At 38.3% G+C, this 24,841-nt stretch overlaps 1 protein-coding gene across 7 annotated transcripts in view; it reads left to right on the top strand.

The window, feature by feature from the left end:
- Tnrc6a (trinucleotide repeat containing adaptor 6A) overlaps window positions 1-24,841 on the top strand; it is a 173,173-nt gene that overhangs the window by 123,082 nt on the left and 25,250 nt on the right. For 4 of the 7 annotated variants that reach the window (XM_074060200.1, XM_074060198.1, XM_074060201.1 and 1 more), the window contains 5 exons: window positions 7,562-7,981; window positions 17,467-20,049; window positions 21,421-21,597; window positions 22,421-22,596; window positions 23,792-23,824. In XM_074060200.1, the coding sequence (XP_073916301.1) occupies window positions 7,562-7,981; window positions 17,467-20,049; window positions 21,421-21,597; window positions 22,421-22,596; window positions 23,792-23,824 (3,389 nt within the window). The remainder of the gene's footprint in view (window positions 1-7,561; window positions 7,982-17,466; window positions 20,050-21,420; window positions 21,598-22,420; window positions 22,597-23,791; window positions 23,825-24,841) is intronic. The other 3 variants (XM_074060202.1, XM_074060203.1, XM_074060199.1) reach the window with 2 other exon arrangements.

The raw sequence follows: 24,841 nt of genomic DNA, 5'->3' as shown, positions 1-24,841 counted from the left end.
GCTTGCTTGTGAATGAATTAAAAATAGTTTGTTGTATTTCGTATTAGTTTTTAAATTTTAGTTTCCAAACAGCTATTTAATTCAGTACTCCATTTTAGTTGAATTAAACGGTTCTTCGCTTGTTCAAGGCTTGTTTCCCCTTGGGACCCCTTTATGTGCCTGGGCCTGGTGCACAAGGGTGAGCTGGTAGCCAGGGCATGTGTAGCAGTGAGGCAGATGCTGTGGGAAAGCTCTGGCTAGGCCTGGTGGGACTTTCTAATCTACTCTCAACTTGTCATCTGGGTCAATGAGTTTTTAAAACCTGCCCCCCCCTGTGGCAGTGCTGCCACTGTTTATCAGAAAAGCTGGAAGAACTGAGTTTACCCAAACTTGTTTGATATTGCTCCGATCACTACATTCTTTAATGTGAACAGTGCTGAGAGCTGCCCTTAATGTAAGGAAGCAGCTAGAATAATTGATCCTGTGAGTTTAGGGTTGAAGAGCCTATAATTACATATTAGAAACATTGACAATTAAGAAGAAAAATATGTAGCATTGCTTGATTAACAGTGAGTGTAAAATTGGCAGTTTGCTGCATGTTAACTTTTCTATCTACAAGGGTTTTATTTTGTAGCTTTTTTTAAATGGAAAAAATGTGTAATAAAAATTTTAAAGAATGTTGATCTGTAGTTGACATTTTTACAATTATCATGAGACCTGGAGTCATGGTTCAAGTGGTAGAGCATCTGCCTAGCAAGCACGAGGCTCTGAGTTCAAACCCCAGTACTGCCTTTCCCCCAAAAAAAGAATGAAGAATCTTTTGAACAATTATACTTTAAGGATGCGGATCAAGCAATTGAATTTTCACTGAATCTAAGACAGTTGCTGTGTGGTTTTTTTAATTAACAGACTTCATTTTTAGAGCAATTTTTGGTTTGCAGAGTACATTTTTAATAAGAAGTATTAGAAACCCGATAAAGTAGTAAAACTTAGCAGAAGTGGATGATTGCATCATTGACCCTTTCATTATTTTACAAAGAGGGAAGTCCTGATTTAGGAGTCAGGAGTTTAGAAAAATACTGCTTTAACTTCTTTGCATGAGTATTTTGTCTCCTATAAACTGAACTAGATGAGTTTGGTCATCTGACAACAAAAATGTGAAAATGGAACTTTCTTATTGGTGTGTATGTTCTTTATTAGCTGAATGACATTCCTTTAAAATATTTTTCCTGGTGTTATAGACAGCATAATGTTAGGGCCAATCAGAGGGTCTCTCCATGTTGTCATATCAAGTGAGTTTGTATTGTTCTCTGGATTGTATATAGAGTACAGATTTATTTAAAGTAACTGCTTTATTGTGAAGCGTATTAGCCAGTTGTCATCATCATCATCTTTCTCCTCATCATTCTTTCTCCCTCTTTACTGCCTCTTGGAAAGCTGATATTCCTCAGTATTCTACCTTCAATATCGTTTATGCTGTTCTTCCCTGTATGCTGACGGTTGTTGAATTATTGAATATTGAGCACTTGTGGTGTTTGGTGTAGGAGTGCCAGTGACAGGGTGACAGAAATAGAAAGTAGTGCTTTAGGAGTATATCCACTGCAGTAGAAAGGGTTGGTAAGACTATTATCTGAATGGAGGAGGGCAATTTGTTGCTCATAAAATTCTTCTAAGATTAACTGATTCTGGAGGGGTTTGATTAGTTCTTTCCTAGTCAGTATGGACAGAAAGATACCAAGGCATTTTGGGCAGAAGCAATAGCATGAAAGACTTTGAGGAACTGCAAGGAGTTTAGATTAATTTGAAGGGGGTTTTGTAGATAACTTGGGGCAGGTAGATGATAAATTTAGGGAGGGGTGAAAGTGGGGTCAGGGATCAAGACTTGAGGCGGGGAGACCTGTTAGGAGGTTTTTGCAGAGTAAATTGAGTGCTTAAACCCGTCCAATGCAGTGGCATTGGAGACATAAGGATTCTTTTGAATTCTATCATGGAGGTAATCTATTAGGCCTGTTAATTAGCTAGATAGAAGGGTCACGATAAGTTGAGGAGGATCTTCCTGACTGACTAAATAGATAGGCCTTGCACTAAACTGAACAGCTGCCTCTCTTCATCTTTGCTGGCTTGATTTATTTGTGCCTTTACTTTCCTTCTGTCTGCTACTTAAGCCTGTTCTTTGGGTGTTGCTATTTTTTTGTTACTCTGTACCTCTCATGACTTCTTTTTCTATGTATATGTTGAATCCTAAATCCGTATTTTTAGTTGTTTATTTATTTCGGTGGTACTGGGTTTGAACTCAGGGCCTCATGCTTGCTTGCCGGGCAGGTGCTCTACCATGTGAGCCACGTCCGTAACCCCAGTGCATGCTTTTTTGAACTCCAGAACCGCGTGGATATTCTGCAGCAGTGTTTCTGAAAATTATCTGAGGGAGCCTTAGAGGCTCTCTGTGATTCTTTCTGGAGATCCATAAGGTCAAAACTATTTTTGTAATACCAGGAAGACTTTAGTTGACTTTCTCACTCTTTTTCTCTCATAAGCATGTAGTGGAGTTATCCAGAGGCCACCTAACGTGGGATTTGACGACAAACCAAATTCAGAAGTATATGTGAGTCCACCTGCCTTCGATGAAAGCCAGACATTAGGAAAGAGTTGCAAAATGTGCATAAAAGGCCATACTTCCAGTTTTGTTTGGGAAAGTAGTTATTTTAAAATATATACAAACAATAATATGTAATGGGTTTATTTTTTAAATGGATTAATAAATATTTTTTAATTTCTCCGTTTAAACCTATAATGTAATAAATGTCTAGATGTAACCCACATAAACATACCTGTTTGGATTTTCCAACTTTTTAAGAGTGTAATGGAGTCTTGAGACCAAAATTGAGATTGCTATCCTTCACTAACAGCAACCTAATTCATTCTCTCTCACATACTTGATTATTGTCTTGTATTTCTTACCTTTGTGAACAGTTCCACTGTATATCCAAATTGCAGGCCTGAAGTCTGGGGTCATCCTTTATTGTTCCTTTCCTCAGATGAGAACAGTAGTGACTGGCATTTGTGCTAGTGCTATTCTTAGTTCTTTATATCCCCTCTTGTTCAGGCCTCATAACAACCCTACATGTGTAGGTATTGATACTTATCCCTATTTTACAGAGGAGGAGATGGAGGCACAGTGGTTAATAAGTACCTTGCTTGTGGTCATATATCTAGCAAGTCACAGAATTGACATTTGAACCCAGCCCCTTTGAACGTGCACGCCTTTGTTCTGCACCAGTTTTTGTAATACTGTATTTTTGAGGATATGCATGTAAATAATATATTTATACATATATTCATATCTCACGTGTGTATGCGCCTCTGCCTATCTATCTCTTTGTAAAGTCATTTGGGCCTTGTGCTTTTTAGAGGGGTCAATCTTGAGGACCATTTCAATATTATCTGTTGTGTTACAGGATCTTCTATTCTTCTCTGATGTGCCTGTGTTGGTAAAGTATATTTTATAGAGCAGTCTATAGGTGAAATAGGTTCACTGCCTGCTTTTGGATATGACATTTTATTGGATCACAATAATAGCCATCTGTTTTCCTGATGTCTGTGGCATCGTGATGGCAGAGTTGAGTAGTTCTGACTGACCACATGATCCACAAAGCCTAAACTGTTTGTTTACCTTCTTACCCTTTATAGAGAGTTTATCTGCATCTTTCCATTTTATTTATATAGATTGTACATACAGTTTTCTTTACTTGCCAGAATGTTTGTACTTGAAATGATGTCTTTTTTATTCTTAGGGCTATCTATATATCTATCTGTATATCTATCTCTCTATGTATATCTTTTTGTTCCCATTGTTTGTGACACTAAAGATTTTACTTGACTTACTGTTAATGTTATATTGGAACTCCACCTTTTACTGTGTTCTGCAGCAGTTTAAACATGTAAGGATAGTGTACTGGAGTACTAAAAAGTACTCCAGTGAAAAAGAAAAAAAGTACAGTAGTATTGATAAATAAAACTATCTAGTCCTAATGGGTGCTTTCATTAATTTGTTACTTCTATGCCAGTTAACCTGTTTAGATTCCCTCCTTTTTGGTAGTCACTGTTAAATCATTAACTTTGCTAGGCTTTCAAAGTAGCTATAGAGTTGAGTATAAAGAAATAACATCTTGGAGTCTTTGTGCCCATTTCCTGCATGAAGAAAGGAAATGTTTCTCTTTTTTTTTCCCCCTCCTGTTGTCTATACTTTATCCTGTTATGCTAAAATCTTGCTAAAACTTAAAAAAAAAAAAATCTTTTTTTAGAAAATCATTTGGTTTTCTTTTCCATTTTCATCCTTTAACCATGCCTTATTTTATGCTGCCTCCGCCCCCTTCTTTTTTGGAAATACTCGTCTCATGTACTAGCAAGCTCACCAGCTTGGGCTCACTTTTAAAGTCATTGATTGCTGTTTTTATCTTTACTGATTCATTTTGTCTGCTTCCTTCAGTTTCTTTTTTTTTAGCTTTCTTGGCTTGAATGTTTTATATTTTGTTTGTTGGAAATAATTAGGGTATACATTTTTCTTTAAGCATTGGTTCAGATATATTTCAAAATGTATTGCATTTAGTGGTTTACTCTTTTTTTTTAAACAATTATGCGTTTTTGGTTTTTTGGTAAAAAACCAAACCATTTATAGTGACTTTTTTTTTTTTTTTTCAGTACTGGGGTTTGAACTCAGAGCCTCATAGTTGCTAGGCAGGTGCTCTACCACTTGAGCTACTCCACCAGCCTTTTTTTTTTTTTTTTTTTTTTTGTGATTTTTTTTCAAAGTAAGGCCTCACAAACTATTTGCCTGGGCTGACTTGAGACAGAATTCTCCTGGTCTCTGTGAGCCATTGGTGCCTGGTGTGACTATGTATTGTAATCCAGAATTTCATTTGTTTGCTTACATTTTTTTGCAGTTTATTGATACATGTGTTTAAGTTTATGAGTGTTTCATGGGTACTGTCAAAAAGATGTTATGCTTATCTGTTAAGGTACATGGTTTGCTTTTAAAGTTTTTCTTTGTCTCTGGTTTGAATATTTTGATATGAAGAAGTTTGGTATATAAAAGCTCTTCATATCTTTTTAGTTTTAATTAATGTGGATACCTTTTTTCCTTCCCAATGATTTTTTTCCTTGAATTTTCTTTCATCTAATATTAATAATGTTTTTGTTTAAATTTTCTTAGGATTTCTTGGTGATACTTTTTTTTTACTTTCCTGCATTGTTTTGCTTCAGGAGTACTTTTTACAAAGTATTTGCTTTAGGTTTTTCTTAATTTCTTTATGAAACTTTATCTCTTAAAAAGTAAATTTAGCTACTTATTTTTTGTGATTACATATATTTTGGGGCTTTATTATTTTGTATTTTGTGATAATCACAATTTTGAATTTTTTTTGGCAGTCCTGGGTTTAAACTCAGGGTCTCATCTTTCTAGGCAGACACTTAACCACTTTAGGTACTCTGCCAGCTACTATTTTGAATTTTTATTCCATCTTAAGTGGATCAAGTTTTCTAAATTTCATTTTTTTTCTCTTTCTCATGATTTGGGTGATTCCTGACATAATAATATACAGCAGACAGAATTAGTCAATGTTTCTGTCTGTTGCTCAGCATCTCTTTACTGTTATCTATACCCACTGCTAGTTTCATCCTTTACTCATTAGTATCACATCCTTTTTTATACCTGAGACTATTATTTTGTTTAATTTTTTAATCCTGGTTATGTTGTCTTAATGTCTTTCCTGGTTTAGTGATTTTCACTAAGAAAAGGCAGTACATTTCTTAGCTTTGTTTCATTGGTACTTTATTGATGAGAAGTATAGCATTTATTTGAATTTGAGGTAGGGGTGGAGTTGTTGGGTCACATAAATGCTGCTCTGAATACTTGGTCATTTTTCATTTGGTGTTAGGATTCTTACACATTTGTGTAAGATCATAGTGTGTGCGTGGAAGTTATCTTTTAATTCTTTTCATATATAGACAGCATTTTCTTTTTTCTTTCTAAATTGTACCTTTTTGGGTATAAAATGTCATTTTTTTTTTAAAGAGAGCTTAATTCTTCAGTAATAAGTGTCAAACAAATCTGTATTGCAGCAGCAGCTAACTTAACCATAGCACCTTAATATTACATTTAGTTGCTAAATACCATGCTCAGTGCAGTACTAAGCATGCAGAAGCTGAGTTACGGTTTTTATGTTCTTCATAATTTCATAGTTCCATATTCTTTTATCTTCTTTTTGTTTTGGAGGCATTTATGACTATCTTAGTGCTTTATTGTTACTGTGAAATGTGTTTTAAGAACTAATATTTTCTTATCACTGTATGAGACACACAAAGGATTATACAGCATTGCTAGTGTTGGGAACATTAAATTGGGAGACAAAATTTTCATAGATAGTTAGGCCTAGACTGCACTTGGCTCAAAATACTAAGAGGCTTGTTGGTGAGCTTGAAGAAGAATGAAAAGGATTCCAAGTAATATATAGAATGTTTGTAATTGGTTACCATAATTCCTCCTGGACTTCAGTTTGCTTATTATAGTAGAATCTGAAGTCACGTTGAAAAAAAATAAGAGGCCATGGTTATATATTAAAAGTATTAGTGCGAATGATATAAACTAAGTTCAGCAGATGTTCAGAGAAGGAAGATAATGAGTTTAGATATGGAGTGAAGGAAGACTCTGTAGCTGAGAGTGTGAAAAGAAAGTTGGGTGAATATTGTAACAATGCAAATGAGCAAGACTTTAATCATAGCATCATATGCATTATAGACATTTGATGCAAATTTTTTTCATTTGGGCCACAGTAATAGCTTCTATTTACTGAATGGTTACAATATTCTAGGCATTTGATTAAGATAGCCCCTTGTTTATAGAAGAGACACAGACTAGCCAGGTCATGAAGATTAACCCTTAAGCAGAGTTTTCTCTGAGTGTTCTCACCAGTAACATGGAGGAGTTGGATTTATCTGACAGTGGTATCTGTGAAAATATATTAAAAGTTCACAGAAATATTAAACTGCTACAAAGAACAAGGTAGTCTTGTGCCAGTCATTGAAGAATAGACCCTACGTACATAGCCTTAATGTTCTATGTTTCATAATCATTGAGACCTTAAATACTAGGATAGCTTTGCAAGGTGCAGGTATGCTTTACAGAGGAGACAGTAGGTTCAGTTAGATTTATACAACGTGCCTGAAGACACAAAGAAATTGTTAACTTTGTCTTTTTGTAAGGTTGTTTTCTGCCATTGTTCTTGCCATCCAGAGATTTAAAATAGGAAGCAAGCTTGGTCCCTTCCAGCACTTGGGAGGCTGAGGCAGAGGGATCCTGAGTTCAAAGCCAGCTCTGCATACCCTTTAGGATAGTCAGTAGAAGTAATTCATTGCAGTGATGTCCCCCAAGAAAACTTGAGTCTGGGAACAAGGACATCCCTGACCTTCCTTAAAGCACTGTTCCTATAGGGTTGTTTTTCATAGCACCTTTGAATTTAGATGGATTACTGTGGAGGTACACTTTACTGGCTAATCTTTTCCACCCCTTTTCTTTTGTTGGGATTAGTGCCAGAACAGATAAAGCCCAGTGTAAGCCAGCCTCAGCCTGCCAACTCTAATAACGGCACTTCCACAGCAACCAGCACTAATAATAATGCCAAGCGAGCTACAGCCAACAATCAGCAGCAGCAGCAGCCGCAGCAGCAGCCACAGCCACAACCACAGCAACAGCCACAGCAGCAGCAGCAGCCGCAGCAGCAGCAGCCACCGCAACCACAGGCCTTGCCTCGGTATCCTCGTGAAGTACCTCCACGATTTCGCCACCAGGAACATAAACAGCTTCTAAAGAGGGGTCAGCATTTTCCTGTCATAGCAGCAAACCTGGGATCTGCTGTTAAAGTGTTAAACAACCAGGCAGAAAGCAGTGCTGTAACAAATCAACAGCCACAAAATAACGGAGAGGTGCAGAACAGCAAAAACCAGTCAGGTGAGAGAAGGCATTTCTTATGAGACTCAAATTTTAGCATCACTGGCAGTGTAGCAAGTTTCTAAAGTCATAGCTTTTGGGTGATGTATTTGTATTTAGCAGGATCTGGACTTTAAGAATCCTAAACAGGGAGTTATGAGTGGAGAATCTTAAGGTGTTTCCTGTAAGTTACCTGCCCATCCTACTTTTAAAATGAGTATTAGTTACTCTCTGTTTGGAATCTGCCCATTTTGATCAGGAGATTATAGCTAAAATTGACCCCCTTCTCCCCCATTATGTGCTACACAGTTACACACATTATTGCATTTAATCCTCAACAACCCTGCGAAAGGTAGTTCTTATCTGTACTTAACTGTCTCAGGAAAAATTATTCACTTTCTACCTGTATGCTCTTTTATGTATACCAAGCACTACTTTGTACATTACATTATGGAATTTCACAGCTAATCAGCATCAAAATCTTTCTGATGTAAAGCCATGTTGGTAACCACCATCCTACGCTTGGCAAAATACTGGTAAGGAGGCAGAAGACATAAATGAGAATTTTCTCACATAGGTACTTACAGTAGTACATTATTATTCAAAAAGATAAAAATTTAAGTTATCATCCCAAATTAATACTTTCTTCCTTTTCTCCTTGCCGCTTGTTTTACCTGTATGAGGTTGGCCAAGAAACTAAATCTGACTTTTTATCCATAGTGTGGACAGTAGTACCTGACCCTATAAAGTTGCTTTGAGGACTAAATTATATGACACATTAAGGCAAGTAAGTTAAGTGCCTAATGTTTAGATGCTAAAGAAATTCCTTTCCCTATAACATTTATGGAAAGACCTGTACTTTTCAAGAGTTTGTTTAGATAGTACACCTAATGCCAAGAAGTAGGCAATTAAAAATTTGAATTTCATTTGGAAATCCAGGTTGGAAGCAAATGTATTGGTCACCAATACAAGAAATCTGTAGTTAAACCTTGGGAGAGATTATTTAATGTACAGTAAATGCTTGAGTACCTACAGTGAGCCAAGCAAGAGTATGATAATTAAGAAAACAAATAGCAAGGCAGGATAGTATATTTAGAAAATTGTTATGTATGCCTTTCAGTTTGGGAAATAAAAGAACAAAGCTGTTTTTTGAAATGGAAACAACAGGAGTGTAAGACTCTTGTTTCTCAAAAATAAATATGGGACTGGGCACCAGGGCTTATACCTAGAATCCTAGCTTCTTGGGAGACTGAGATTGGGAGGATCATAGTTTGAGACCAGCATGGCCAAAAGGTTTGTGAGAGCCCATCTCAATCAATCCCTGGGTGAGGTGGTATGCACCTACCATACCAGCTATACAGGAGACTGAGATCAGGAGGATTGCAGTTCGAGGCCAGCCCAGGCAAAAAAGTTCATGAGACCCCCTCTCAACAGAAAAGGCTGGGCATGGTGGCACGTGACTGTCACCCACCTATGGCAGAATCACCGCCTAGACTAGCCTGAGCAAAATAACCAGAACCAAAAGGGCTACAGGCATGGCTCAACCAGTAGAGCAAAGCCTTTACTTCAAATCCCAGTACTCTTAAAAAAGAAGAAAAAAAGAGTGTGGGTCAAAAAAGCCAAAAGTTCTATAGGTGCATAATCAGATGAGAAGAAAGCCTAGGGGTAAGCCTAGGAAGATGTCATAAAAAAACTGAGGCGGGATAAACAAAGGCTGACGAGGAAACATATTTTGCCTGTTTCTAAAAGAACTTCACAAGGGTCTACTGCATTAATGCAGAGGCTAAGATGCAAGTTAGGTGGGTGCAGCAATCTGTCTGGAATTCCAGAGCAACTAGAAATGCAAATAATGAATCCAGAGCATTCTGAAGAACTACACTTGTACTTTCGTGTTTTAAAAAATATTTGCATCTTCACTTACAAGCATATTTCTTGTATTTACATTAAAATATCTTCGTATGTGTTCTTAATAATGATAAAGAAGCTTTAGCTACACAATAGACCATTGGGAGTCAGTGAAGAGAGGCTTCTTAGGAAGGCTTCTTACAGGAGCCAGGTCTGCCTTGGTGCCTAAAGACTTAATGACAATCAATGGTGAGATGATAACTAGCATATGCTGTTTTGATTCAGTCTCTTTTCACAGGTCAGGCAGTATCCCTTTCACTTTTCAGATGACAAAGAGGTTTAGTAGTCAGTGAAGATACAGAATGAGAAACAGAGCAGAGACAAAAGAACAGGATGTTGACAACAACCACTGGTAGTTCAGACTTGTGAGAACATAATTTTAACTGATTTTGCTTAAGTCTCCTTGTGTTGGTTTTTGAACAGAGGTGGTTTGTGGTATAAATTGGGCATGAAGGTTACTCATAGAAATTCACATACAGTTGTCATGATAGAAAAGACATGTTTAGGATGTGTCTCCCTCGTTCTCGTTGTTAAATTTCTCATTTACTTTGTGCAGTCAGTGAGTAAGGATGGCCTCTAAATGAGCATGGGCATTTTATACATGAGGGGCAGCAGGTAAGTGGAGTAGATGATGAAAAGCAGTGGTGGGAACTGTGGTAAGTGTACTGATTTTGTGCCCTCACCTAAGCACTTTTATATTTTCATCTTTGTTAGAACTCTGGGCTGGTCCAACTGGCCTCATACAGGCTGAGCCCTGGCCTGCCACTTTGGGGCTGTGCCTCAACATTGATTAACGGCTTTGAGGTTTAAGACCACTTTTTTTGCAGTTGACTCCTTGGAGCCCTAACAGGCCCTACTGCTGCCCAGATAACCCTGAATTGGGGTCCATGGGCCATGTCATAAAGAACCTCAGAGGGGACTAAGATGTTTAGTGGAGCTGGCAGCAGTATGGTTATGGGTCAAAATGTTCCGTCTCACTTTTTATCATCCACCTGACATGACCTGTACAGAAAAGTCTAACAAACTTAGGACAGTGAATACTTGTATCCATTCTACCCAAATCCAGTGGTTTTTCATAGGCCCATCTTGACTTCACTCACTGCCTCGTTCTTATATATATGTATACACACGTGTACACACATGTTCATTATGGTTGAACCTTTTGAAAGTAAGTGGCAAACATCATGGCGCTTCACCTTTAATCCTTCTCCAGGTAGTTACTCTAACACTAAGGATGTCTCCTACACAACCATGGTACTGTTACGAGCCCTAAGCAAAGGAAGATAAACAGTCCCAGCAGTATATTCAAAGAGCTCATGTTCATATTTTTGCTGGTACAAAGAATTAATCTTGTTTGTTCACACTGTGATGCATTTCTATAAAACATAAAGCATGTAAAACATCATCATGTGTTTTTCAGGGATGAGTTCAAACATACTAAGATGTAAAGATTTATTTGGGTAATTACCTCTGAGTTACCCACTAGGGAAAGAGATACAAATCAGAAGGGGTATGGGAAATATTTTTGTGCTGTGCTAGTAATGTATTTCTTAAGGTGGAGATACATGAGCATTCTTAAAATTCTACAGCCTTTTCTGTGTTTGAAAAAAAAATTATTTTGAGGAGCCTTAAGAACATGGTATCATGGTGAATGGGCAAGCATTGGGATCTTTTTTAGTGAAAAAGTGCTAACATAGTCAGGTATAGTGGCTCATGTCTGTAATCCCAACACTCAGGAAGCTGAGGGGGTTTCATAAGTTGGAGACCAGCCTGAACTACATAACAAGACCTTGTCTCAAAACAAACACACAAAAAAGTGCTAACATTAATGTTTGTGGAGATGTTTAAATATTAAAATACTGTCCTTCTGCCTGGCTCCTGCATTGGCCTTCTGGGTATAGTGTACATCTTTGCTGTCTTGTAACTTTGGCTTTTGGCTCTTGGCTTGCACCTTCTCCTTGGTCTGTGAGCATACTCAAGTCTCTATTCCTCTTAAAAAAGATTCCTTTAACCTCCTCATACTTGAGGTTCTTACAGAAGTTCTCGCTTTTTTCTTTTTTTTCCAGAGTTCTTGCATTAATAGTTGGTCATGCATCACGTTAGTGCTCTGTAGTTCAGTTCACTTGATCAGAATCACTGATGTTCTGGATGTCACATCTAGACTTAAAATTTTCTTTTCAGTTGTGGTTTAAAAGAAAAAATAGATATTTTTCTCTTTCTTAAAGCTCCTTCACTCCTTGGCTTCTATGCCACCATATATTCTGTTGTTTTCCTTATACCTCTTTGCTCCTCTTCTGGATTTCATAGTTTTCTTTGCCCAGCTCTTCATTTTAGTCCTTGCCATGGCTGTGTGTCATAACTCTCCAGGTTTTAGGTGTCATGTTCTCTGGGTGTCTTGAGTAGATACTAGGCCCCTCAGTCTCAGCACATCCAAACTTAAACTTATTATCTTAAAACTCATATCTTGCCTCCATACCTCATTATCTTGGATTCCCTTGCTTAAAAAGTTGGCACACCGTTCATTCAGTAACCCACCTAGAATCCTTGAAACTGTGCTTGACTCTTACCTCCTTCGTATCTCTAATCACTGCTCTCCATGCCATGCTGATTCTGAACTTCAGAGTGTGTTTTCCTCTCTGCCCTTACTGCTACTAGTTGCCATGATCAAGTTGTTCACCATCTGGTCTAGAGAGGAATCCCCAAGAATGTCTTTTACAGCTTTCTGTACCACCCTCAACCCATTTCTCTATCCTGAAACCAGTCAAGATCCACACATTACTTCTGGTTGTGCTGTTACTTTACTCTAGAACATAGCTTGACCTGTACCTTGCATCAGTCCAGTATTTGAAGACTGCCACACCCATTGATCGACACAGGCCGCCTGGCCCACAAAAATATTTCTTAACTAGTACTTTACAGAACAAGTTTGCTGGCCCTGGCCCAAAGGCTAAAATAACTGAAAGACACATCTTGAACTTTTTACTGAAAAGTTATTTGAAATTGTACAGCTAAGACTCTGTTATTCTCAGTGGCACATCTCTTACTCCAGGGAAACACTGTAAAACTAAGCATTACCTCTGAAGCTTCCCTTCTGGTGAGATTGAAAGTCTTTGGGGCTGAAAGCAGATATTTTGCTATTTGTTTGTTACACGTTATATTAGATACCTGAATTTCTGTCAGTCTAAATTCTTCTCTTTAAGAGTCATTTGAATTTTCACGTCTTTGCTCTACCCCCACATAACCTCTTTGAATAGATGCCCCGCAGTGCCTTCTTGTATTCTTTTAGAGGTGTGGTGCTAGAACTCCCCACATTCCCCTATGATTGCTATGTGTGTGAGTAGGATGCTTTGCTGACACATCACAGAGTATACAAATGCGTCTTTCACATACGGAGTAGACTCTGCTGCTCCCTTTTCACACAGGGATTTCTTATCTTAATTTTCTCATAATTTTCTTGGGAAAAGTTAGTGATGATTTTCTACTTAACAGTGTTCCTCTATGTTTATCCTCTGTATTGTTTAGAACAGTGGGTTTTGGTTTCCTTGTCTGAAAGGGGAAATACATTATTTCACTTATTCCAACTCTAAAGTAGCCTGGGACTCTGGGGAAACATTTTAGTTGTGATTTCCTGAGGAGTCATGTTCATGTTTCCTTTTTAAAAAGTAAGTGGTCAGATATGTTACTTTTAGGATTTGTTTTTATGTATAAAAATACTATTCACTGATAATTTCATAGTTCTAATCTTTTACTTTAAATACTTTAAGCATTTGGGTGTTATTTTTGATATATTTTCTCATCTAAAAATATGTTTCATGAATGTTGTTCTTCCCCCACAGCATATTCAGAAAGAATGTAGACTGATGGAAATTTATGTATTTTTCTTACAAAATACATAGCATGCAACAAATAGATAAATCTTCATGATTTAAAATGCTAACCTTTGACATACCTATAATGTATGCTTGCTCCTATTCCCTGGGCTACCTTTTCAGTTCATTTGAGTAGAGAGATACTCTCAATGCAGTATTGTCCAACCATTGTGTGATAATGAAAATTCCCTCCCTCAAGAACTCTTTTTTGAGATTTTTTGGGGAGGAGCTATTTTCTTATTTGTTAAGACAAATTTTAAAAATCACTTTTAATTATATTACAGACTCTGGTTGACCAGTTCTCATAATTGAAGTTAATTTAGAGCATTGTTACACCTTCATATATAAATGTTCTATACTGAATCAAGTTGTCTTCTATGGGCTGCAATATCATTTAGTCATATGGAACTATAAATGTTTTTGTTACCTTTATTCCAGCTGATTTTGTGGCTCTTAATGGTTAAGATCTTTTTTTTTACTGTCAGTTATTCCTGGTATACAGGAGAATGATTTTTTTTTTTAATATGTTCATCTTTTTTTCTCCTCTCCATTATTTTTACTCTCATTTTGGGGTCATGTTTTATGGGTTACTGCTTCCAGCACAGAGTTTTAAAGAATAGTATTGATGACAAGTATCCCTGATACTTATCTGCTTTTTATAGGAATGCTTCTGATATTTCACTGTTAAATTCCAGGTTCCTTTTTTTATTTTCAGCCCGAGTGGTTTTTAGATGCTCCATCTTCTTACTCTTGCTTTATGGAAGTGGTCACACACACATGCAAATAATGGTAGTAGAAACACTTTTGTCGTCTTCCAGAGGAGGACAGTGATGGTGACTGAACTGTTTTAGATTTGGGAGACAGTGTATGAATTTGGGGCTTAGTGATAGTTTGAATTTGCTATACACAGGTAGGAATAAAGGATAAATCTTATATTCTAGGAAAATTATTGAGTTGAGGTAAACTAGTAAAGAAGTCGTCTTATTTCCCCCCACCGCTAACACCACCTTTTTGGGAGGGGAGTTTGGAGGGATGTAAACCTAGTAGTTAACATTCTGTTTGAGATGTCAGAGCAGAGGTTGTAAAAAGCAAGTTGTTACATGATTTCTCTTTCTGAGTGAGCCATGGTGAAGTGAAAAATATGTGCATAGGAGATGGAATTGAAAGTGATGATAATCATTAGTGTGCATTAATCAGTGATAACACTGGCCTTCATTTATTAAGTACCTAATATAGAACAGATACAATACAAAACACTTTTATTTCTTAATCATTTAATCATTATAACAATCATGAGAACTGTTACTGTTCCTACTTTGCAGATGAGGAAATTAAGGCACAGGATGATTTAAGATCCTGCTTGTGTTCACACAACTAGTAAATGACAGAATGTCTCTTAAATATAAGCATTCTGTGGCTACAAAAGCCACCTTCTACTGGAGGGGTAAGAAAGCTCATCATTACAGGCCTGGTACTGTGGCACCATCAGAAGTTCACTGCACCTCTGATTTGCAAACTCCCAGCCAGCATCTGGTGTGAGAAGTTGCTCAGGACTTTAAACCAGCTCTGCACTACCAGAGCACAGCTATTCATGCTTTATAGGAGGCAAGTGAGGCCTTTCTGGTTGACCTTTGTGAAGATACCAATCTGTGTCCTGGCCATGTAAAACATGTAATAATTATGCAAAAAGATACCCAGCTAGCATGTCACATACTTGGAAAACATGCTTAAGGATCCACTGTGATGAGAAATTTCATTCTCAAAAATTATTTCTTTTTCCTGTTATCAGTAGTTCTGTATGTTGGATTTTGTTCCCCCATGGGTTCAGAAAGCTTCTTAAAATATGGTTGAGAGTGGAAAAGTGGGAAACAGAACTCAGGTGTTGGCAGTTTTTCCGTTTTCCTTTGTGTGTACATTTGTCGTAAAGTGAGATGTAAAGCATCATTGCAGGTCAGCATGGTTCAGTGAACAAGCTTCAGCAGTTCAGCTTTATAACAATTAGGAATAAACACACTGAATTTTAAAATCTAAGCACTCTATATCTGGAATCTTTGCTTTGACACTAAACTGCCCTACATGGAGCATTTCACAGAAGGGGGTTATGCAGCTACTATATAGAGTCCATCCTTGAGTCTAGGTGGAATCTCAGCCACCTTGCCTTATGAAGGATTCTGACAAATCCCATCTTTCTCACTTGGTTTCCACTAGTTGTGTACTTTGATTTCCTCATCTGCACAGTTGAAGGTAACACCTATGCTCTAGGGTTTTTGACAAGTAGTAAATTCTAAAAGTGTATACAAAGCTCAAGATACTGATCACTGAATGCTGAACATTGGGTTTTGGTGCTGGTCAGTCATATGTTAGTATTTTGATTTGTTTCTACCTAGTGGGACTTTTTGCTATCTTTTATTTCATGAGAAGTTCTCTTTATGGTTACTGAAAGTTGACTTTACTGACAACTTAACAAAATGATTCTAAAACAAGTAGAAATCAGAGTCACTTTGAACTATATATTTGGTGAATCATACATACATTTTTGGTCTTGTCTTCTTCCTTTTCCTGCCACTTTTTGTAGTTCTTCATCTTTGACTAGCTAGCAATTGGGCTTTGAGAGAAAGTGATATAAGCTGAATCTGATTTTTCATATTAGTAAATCACCCTTATTAATAATGACTTATACTTATTTCCTAGGCCTCCCAACCTCTGAAAGATCATTCATTAGGGGTGGGAGCATGTGTATTTAAAAACATTACATGTGATTCTGATGCTTACTCTAGTACATAATTATAATATCAGCAATCCCTCAGGATAGTCTAAATATGAACAACTTATGCAGGTTGATATAGCTGAGGAATTTATAAGCCAGATCTCATAGATCCTTAAACCAAAAGAGAATATAGACTGGGCAACTATCAAAAATACTAGAACTGCCCTACCTGTGGTAAAATAGCTAGATAATAACATAATATTGTAGATGGCTGGCTATTTATGTTTTTTAATGCCATCAGCTGTTTTTTATTATAATTTGGTGATCTTCAGCATACTATTTTTCTGCTGTCCCTTACTAAACATGTCTATGAAGGTAAACAAGGAAATCTTTATGAACGTTAAAATACCATGCAATATTTCAATTAAGTATGGATACTGACACAATGGCAATAAAATGAAAAAGGCTTCGGAATTCTTATAAACTTGTTATAGTACTCAAGAGTTGTTTGGATGAGCTGCTTTAGGAAACAGGATGGAAAAAGTCCTAATATATTCCTAACACATTTCATCAAGTTTGTGCTTCTTTCTTACCTTTACCCATCTAACTTCAGTTCTTTCTCTCCCTATTCAAGCCTCTGATCCTGGGTTGCTCCATTACCCTTAGATTTCACTACCACTTGGGTCCTCTTTGACTTCAAAATCCTTTTATATGGTGGTGTGTTAACAATTCACTCAGCAGCTATTTATTGAGGGGCTATTATGTTCTAGCCAGAGCTGTAGTGTCTTAGAATAGTATCCATGAATAAAATAACAAATGTCTGTCTATGTGAAATAACTGGGTATGGAAAGTTGGTGGCTGGAGGACATCCAGTGCCCTTGTAACCATACTGCCAAATGTTGTATCTTATTAAAATTGAGGAACCACATGCACTTATAATATACTCATCATTATCTGATCCTGTTTAGTGTCATTTTGAAAGTGACTAACACTTTATAAATAGTTGTACTTTTCCTTTATTCTAGATCTAAACCATAATACTTCAGAATCCCATTATGAAAATTCCCAGCTGGGACCTGTGTCTTCTACAAGTGACTGTAGCACAAACTGTAAGAATGCTGTTGTAAACGACTTATTGGAAAAAGAAGCATGGCCCTCAGTCCCTGGCAGTGAACCAGAGTTGGCTTCAGAATGTGTGGATGCTGATTCTGCCTCCAGTTCTGAATCAGAGAGAAACATCACTATCATGGCTTCAGGGAGCACAGGTGGTGAAAAAGATAGTCTTCGTAATAGCACTGGACTTGGTTCCCAAAACAAGTTTGTGGTTGGTAGCAGCAGCAATAACGTGGGCCATGGAACTAGTACTGGACCATGGGGCTTCCCCCATGGAACCATCATAAGCACATGTCAGGTCTCTGTGGATGCTCCTGAAAGCAAGTCAGAAAATAGCAACAATAGAGTGAATGCTTGGGGCACTGTAAGTTCTTCATCAAATGGAGGGTTAAATCCAAGCACTTTGAATTCAGCTAGCAACCATGGTGCCTGGCCAGTATTAGAGAACAATGGACTTGCCCTAAAAGGGCCTATAGGGAGTGGTAGTTCTGGCATCAATATCCAGTGCAGTTCCATAGGCCAGATGCCTAACAATCAGAGTATTAACTCTAATGTGAGTGGTTCTTCTACCCATGGTACCTGGGGAAGCCTTCAGGAAACTTGTGAATCTGAAGTAAGTGGTACACAGAAGGTTTCATTCAGTGGTCAACCTCAAAATATTGCCACTGAAATAACTGGACCAAATAACACTACTAACTTTATGACCTCTAGTTTACCAAACTCCGGTTCAGTACAGAATAACGAACTGCCTAGTAGTAATACAGGGGCCTGGCGTGTGAGCACAATGAATCATCCTCAGATACAGGCTCCATCAGTTATGAATGGCACTTCCCTTTCTCATCTTAGCAACGGAGAGTCAAAAAGTGGAGGCTCTTATGGTACTACATGGGGTGCCTATGGTTCTAATTACTCTGGTGACAAATGTTCAGGGCCTGATGGCCAAGCTAATGGTGACACTGTGAATGCAACTCTAATGCAGCCTGGTGTAAATGGGCCTATGGGCACTAACTTTCAAATTAATACAAATAAAGGAGGAGGTGTATGGGAGTCTGGGGCAGCAAATTCCCAGAGTACATCATGGGGAAGTGGAAATGGTGCAAATTCTGGTGGAAGTCGAAGAGGATGGGGAACCCCTGCACAAAACACTGGCACTAACATACCCAGCGTCGAGTGGAACAAACTGCCTAGCAATCCACATTCCAATGACAGTACAAATGGCAATGGTAAGTTTACAAATGGATGGAAATCTACTGAGGAAGAGGATCAGGGTTCTAGCACATCTCAGACAAATGAGCAAAGCAGTGTGTGGGCCAAAACAGGAGGCACAGTGGAGAGTGATGGTAGTACAGAAAGCACTGGACGCCTTGATGAAAAAGGAACCGGGGAAAGTCAGAGTAGAGATAGAAGAAAAATTGATCAGCACACATTACTCCAAAGCATTGTAAACAGAACTGACTTAGATCCACGTGTCCTGTCCAACTCCGGTTGGGGGCAGACTCCTATTAAGCAGAATACTGCCTGGGATACTGAAGCATCGCCTAGAGGTGAAAGAAAGACTGACAATGGGACAGAGGCCTGGGGAAGCTCTGCAACACAGACTTTTAACTCAGGGGCATGTATAGAGAAGACTAGCCCTGATAGTAATGATACCTCATCTGTATCAGGGTGGGGCGATCCCAAACCTACTCTGAGGTGGGGAGATTCCAAAGGCTCAAACTGCCAGGGGGGGTGGGAAGATGATTCTGCTGCTACAGGAATGATCAAGAGCAATCAGTGGGGGAATTGCAAAGAAGAGAAGTCCGCATGGAATGATTCGCAAAAGAACAAACAGGGGTGGGGTGATGGACAAAAATCAAACCAAGGTTGGTCTGTTTCTGCCAGCGATAACTGGGGAGAAACTTCAAGGAGTAACCATTGGGGTGAGGCCAATAAGAAGTCCAGCTCAGGAGGTAGTGACAGTGACAGGTCTGTTTCTGGTTGGAACGAACTTAGTAAAACTAGTTCTTTTACTTGGGGAAATAACATAAATCCAAATAATTCATCAGGATGGGATGAATCTTCTAAACCTAATCCTTCCCAGGGATGGGGAGACCCTCCAAAGTCTAATCAGTCTCTAGGTTGGGGAGATTCATCAAAGCCAGTCAGTTCTCCAGACTGGAACAAGCAACAAGACGTTGTTGGATCTTGGGGAATCCCACCAGCCACAGGCAAACCTCCTGGTACAGGCTGGTTGGGGGGACCTATACCAGCCCCAACAAAAGAAGAAGAACCAACAGGCTGGGAGGAACCATCCCCAGAGTCTATCCGACGCAAAATGGAGATTGATGATGGAACGTCAGCTTGGGGAGATCCAAGCAAATACAACTACAAAAATGTGAACATGTGGAACAAAAATGTCCCAAATGGCAGCAGCCGTTCAGACCAGCAAGCACAGGTACATCAGCTGCTACCATCTGCAAGTGCCATCTCAAACAAAGAGGCAAGCAGTGGCTCTGGTAAGCTTTCATTTTATGGAGTCCAATGGTTTCATAAAGTGTTGTACAGTATTCTGGAAGCAAGCTTTGTGTCAACTTACTGTTAAAAGATTTCTTTAACAAAGTGCTTGGATATGCACACATAGGCCTTTTTGCGCTCATCTAGAAAATCTTGAGGAAATCTGTTGGGGTGTGGTTCACCCAGTTAACAGAGCATTCCATCTTTGACAGTATTGTCTGTGAGTTCTGTGTCCGCCATTCTCCATTAGGAATGTAACAGAATTGGATAAGTGGGGGTCGATTGGGAATGCTGAACATTTCTCTCAGTTCTTAACTTTTGGGTTTTGTTATTTGATTAAAATACTGCAGAAATAAAACAAGTATCTAAGTACATTGCTCTCTGAACAATTAGTACTGCATTTGACCTTAGAAGGGATTTTTTTTTAAGTAGACATGAATCCAAGTCTACTTAGATTCAGTATATATGTGTATATATCTAAAAGAGTTAAAAATATCTTTCTAATATATTCCGATTTTTCCTTTCTTGTAATGAGATAATTCCTTTCTCTGCAAAGTATCTTGGCAACATTTTCATTAATTATTATTGGCATGCATTGTCTTTGTAAGTGAACTGTGTTGAATAATTGTCTCATTGGACATAGAGATGGCAGTGTTTTCATAAATTATCTTTTCAGCACCCATTTGGGGTTTTGTTTGCTTTTGTTTGGTTTGGTTTGGGTTTTTTTTCAGTCCAGGTCTAGTATATTGTATTAACTTAGGTTAAGGGGGAAGCACCTTTGTTTTGATTATTATAGGCAAAATAAGTTTATAACATCAACTTTCTTGGCTTTGGACAACTTCAACCTAATACTTTAGATTTTTAACAAGCATATTCAGTATGTACAAAAGTAGGGTACTTACCACTGTTAGTCATATTGCTTAATTGTTTTTCTAGTGCTATAATGTGGAAAGGTTTTGTAAAAATTAAAATTAATAGTATTAGGTCTTTACGCTATTATCAGCTTTATCACTACTTCAGTTCACTAGGTTTGGTTCAAAATGACTTAACTTCTAGGAATTAAACTCATCCTCAAAGGCAGATGTCTTGTCATAAATAAGGTTATTGAAAAGACCTGCTCTAGACCCAGAGGGCAATTTTGAAAGAAGAGATTAAAAAAATAAATTCACTCTTTCAGTTAAGTTATATTAAAGGGGAATAGTTTGTCTTCTTTCCATAAAACAGAGCCACCTTTTGCCTGTCACAGCATCATTATTCAGTATGTAAGCATGAAGTTCTTCATCTTTGGTTCCCTAAGTATTCTTTATTGTCCCTAGTCCACTGTACCTCCTTATCTTCTATGCTGATGACTTCTTTTCCCATACTTTCTAAAGGCTGGGGTGAGCCCTGGGGGGAGCCTTCTACTCCAGCCACAACTGTGGATAATGGTACTTCAGCATGGGGTAAACCCATAGACAGTGGTCCCAGCTGGGGGGAACCCATTGCTGCGGCATCCAGCACATCCACGTGGAGCTCCAGCTCTGTTGGTCCACAGGCGTTAAGCAAATCTGGTAAGTTATCCATGATCCCTGGTAGCTATTTTGTAGCAGTGGTGATGACTCATTGAGTGCAATTAAATAATTGGATGATGTTTCTAAATTATGGTAATGTGCCACATACTAGATGGTGTTCAGTACTTTGTAACATCATTTGCTTTTATCTTTCTGAATTGCCTTCTTTTCTCAGAACTGTAACTGTTGATTTGCGTATCTTTCTCCAAATCTAAATTATATTTTATCGAACTGGATTATGTAGTAATGGTTTTAGCAGCTTTCATGCCACCCAGTGTGAGAGACTGAATAGGATAAAACGTCCTTCTGTTTTCCAGAAAGCACTGAAATTTAGATTAACATTGGCATTGTCCCAGATGTTGAGTACAGGATACCCTGTAAGAACTCAACTCATGTGTGGAGATAAAATGCTTTCTGCTTAGGACTTCTAGTATTTTTTGGCCACTCTTCTTGAAGATATATCAAAATTGATTTTTTCAAATTGCATACATCTTCTCTGTCCTATGTGTCACTATGCAGATTTAAGTGGGTACTAATAAGAATGCCACCATTGTCCATGTTTAGGAACTCTTTGATTTGATTTGTATAAATCAGATTTATTGAATTTTTACATAAAAATAAATTTTAATGGAACTTTAAAGTCAATGTAAAATATACATTATGTTGTGCATATTTGGAACAAGAAGTGAAAGTGTGTTTTGTCTTGTTTTAGGTCATCCCATTAACCCCCCCCCAGTCCCCCGCTCTTTAATGTATGCTTGTCCTCTAGAAAGAATTGCATTATTAAAGTCAGTTTCTTTTTGTGTCATCAATCCATGATCAGGGTCCAAATCTATGCAAGATGGCTGGTGTGGTGATGATCTGCAACTGCCTGGAAATCGCCCCACTGGCTGGGAAGAGGAGGAGGATGTAGAGATTGGAATGTGGAATAGTAACTCATCTCAAGAGCTTAACTCATCTTTAAATTGGCCACCATATACCAAGAAAATATCATCGAAGGTAAACATTTCAAGGGCAAAGCCCTTGAAACTTTTAAGTTCCAAAGGTAGTTTACCCACAGAAAATTAATCTTCTGCCTGCCCATTTTATGGCAATCAGTGCAGTCCAGGCAGCCCCCAACTTAGGTGTAGCCTTTTTGTATGGGCAGCCACCTAGAAAAACATAATACCACAGGAACTTCCTTTCTCCCCACTGCTACAGCTTGGGATTTCTCTCCTCTTCCCCTCCACCATTGCTGCCTGGGGCAATCTCCCACCCCAGGGTGGTGCCTACAGTGGTGAGGATGAAGGAGAAGGGCAAATCTCCATGTTGACTCTTTCCATTCCACTGCCAGTTCATCTCCTATTCTACGTCCTTACTCAAAGTCCCCAGTTCCTTCTTACTCAGAGTCACATTCTCCTTATTCACCCATCATCTTTGTCCTTCCTCATCTCAAGGTCCTGTGACAAAAATCCCTAGGAATGGGCTAGGAATGATTGTATTATGTGGACAGATTATGTTCCCAAACCTGGCTTTATATGAGAATCATATACAGTTGTTAAAAGCATGGCCTCCTATACCCAAGGTCAACTGAATGTTTGGAAATTGGACCAAGTCTCTTGTCCTCAGTCAGCTCCCCCAATATGTCTGATGCACAGCCAGGTTTGGGAAGAGCTGGTATAGAGCACTGGTTCTTAGGAGTGGTACTGGGGAGGGGTGTCAGACTTTTTGGGTGGGTGGGTAGGCAGGGTGGATGGTGGTGTATCACAATACATGCCCAATCTCCCAGGTGATTCTAATATGTCCTCTAATCCTATATGAGAATGATTACCTTTTGGGGGACCTTAGAAGTTACATACCTAGTGGGTAGGTGGTCAGGCTGGCTGCCACAGTCCCTCCCTTTTAATCCTGGGATTCTTAAGTCTAGGACCTACCATTTTCATTTTATAATTTTTTTCATTTGGCTGTATTTGCCTATTGCCTTGCCATGTAGCTTATGAAGTTGCTTTTACATGTTTTACATAAATCATTTGATACTCATAACCTAAGATAGAATACTGATCAGGAATTTGAGACTGGAAAAGGTGGTGATTTGCCCAAAGATGCATAACTAGTAAGTTGTCAGAGCAAGGATTTAAGTTTAGGTCTTCCAATTCCAAACCCTGTGTTCTTCCCACTGGACCATGCTGTTTTGTGACTTTGTCTTTCCTTACAGGGTCTGAGTGGCAAAAAAAGGAGAAGGGAAAGGGTGTGTAGCCTTTTTACTCTTTCTCCTTTGTTTCTACTAGTAAAAATCTTTAGAAAGCAACTGCAAACATTTATTTAGCTTCTGCTGTGTGCCAGGTACTGTGCTTGGTGCTGGGGATTCAAATAGACTTAGAATATGAGCTATACCTTCAAGGAGCTCACGGTTTCATTTGGGGCAGTAGGAAAGCTTCATAAGAGTGTCAGCTGGAATTTGGAAGATGCCTGGGGTGGGATATGTTAAGAAAAATAGTAGCCTGACATAACGAAAATGTAGAATTTCTAGAAAGAAGTGAGATCTGGCTCTGTAGTTAGATTAAGGATAGACTATTAAAGTGTTTTCAATATCTCACCAAAGAATTTGAACTTTTTTCTGTTTAAAGTATGGAGCCAATGAACTTGAGTAGAAAACAACATAAATGGATTTTTTAAATTATTTTTTTAAAGACCTATTGAATGTTGGTATGAAGTATAAATTGGAGCAGAGTTAGGGATCTCAGTAAGTTTCTGCGTTAATTCAAGTTAGAAAGGAGGGTTTGAATTGGGAAATAAGAATGGATGCATAATAGAAAGGATCATTTTAGAGACATTTCAGAATAGAAGGACAGAAGAACTTAGCGACTAGTTAGACTAGTGAAGAGGAAAAGGAATCAGAGATGACTTCAGAAACCTTGGAGAGGGTTAGGTGCTTGCTTCAGAAATTTGCATTTAGAGGGGAATTATGAAGCTGTGTTTTGTTTTACAGTCAGAAGGAACAGATAGTAGCAATGGAAAAGGGAAATTAAGGCAACATTGAGGACAGTCCTGACATAAACAAGGGGCCTAGGCCTCTGTGACTTCCAGCCTGCTGTCTGTAGGCTGCTGTTGATTGCAGACCCTTTGCTCTCACTTCAGGTCTCATTGTGCTTTCTGTATTGCCCATATTCCAACCATCCATAGAAAGCCAACATGCTAAGCAGAACAAACCCCAGCTTCAGCTATTGCTGGGAAGGCTGTGTTCTTGACAACATAAATTGAATTT

Source organism: Castor canadensis, chromosome 17 (assembly GCF_047511655.1).
Source record: "Castor canadensis chromosome 17, mCasCan1.hap1v2, whole genome shotgun sequence".
NCBI classification, from domain to species: Eukaryota; Metazoa; Chordata; class Mammalia; order Rodentia; family Castoridae; genus Castor; species Castor canadensis.
This window is presented reverse-complemented; position numbering and strand designations above follow the sequence as displayed.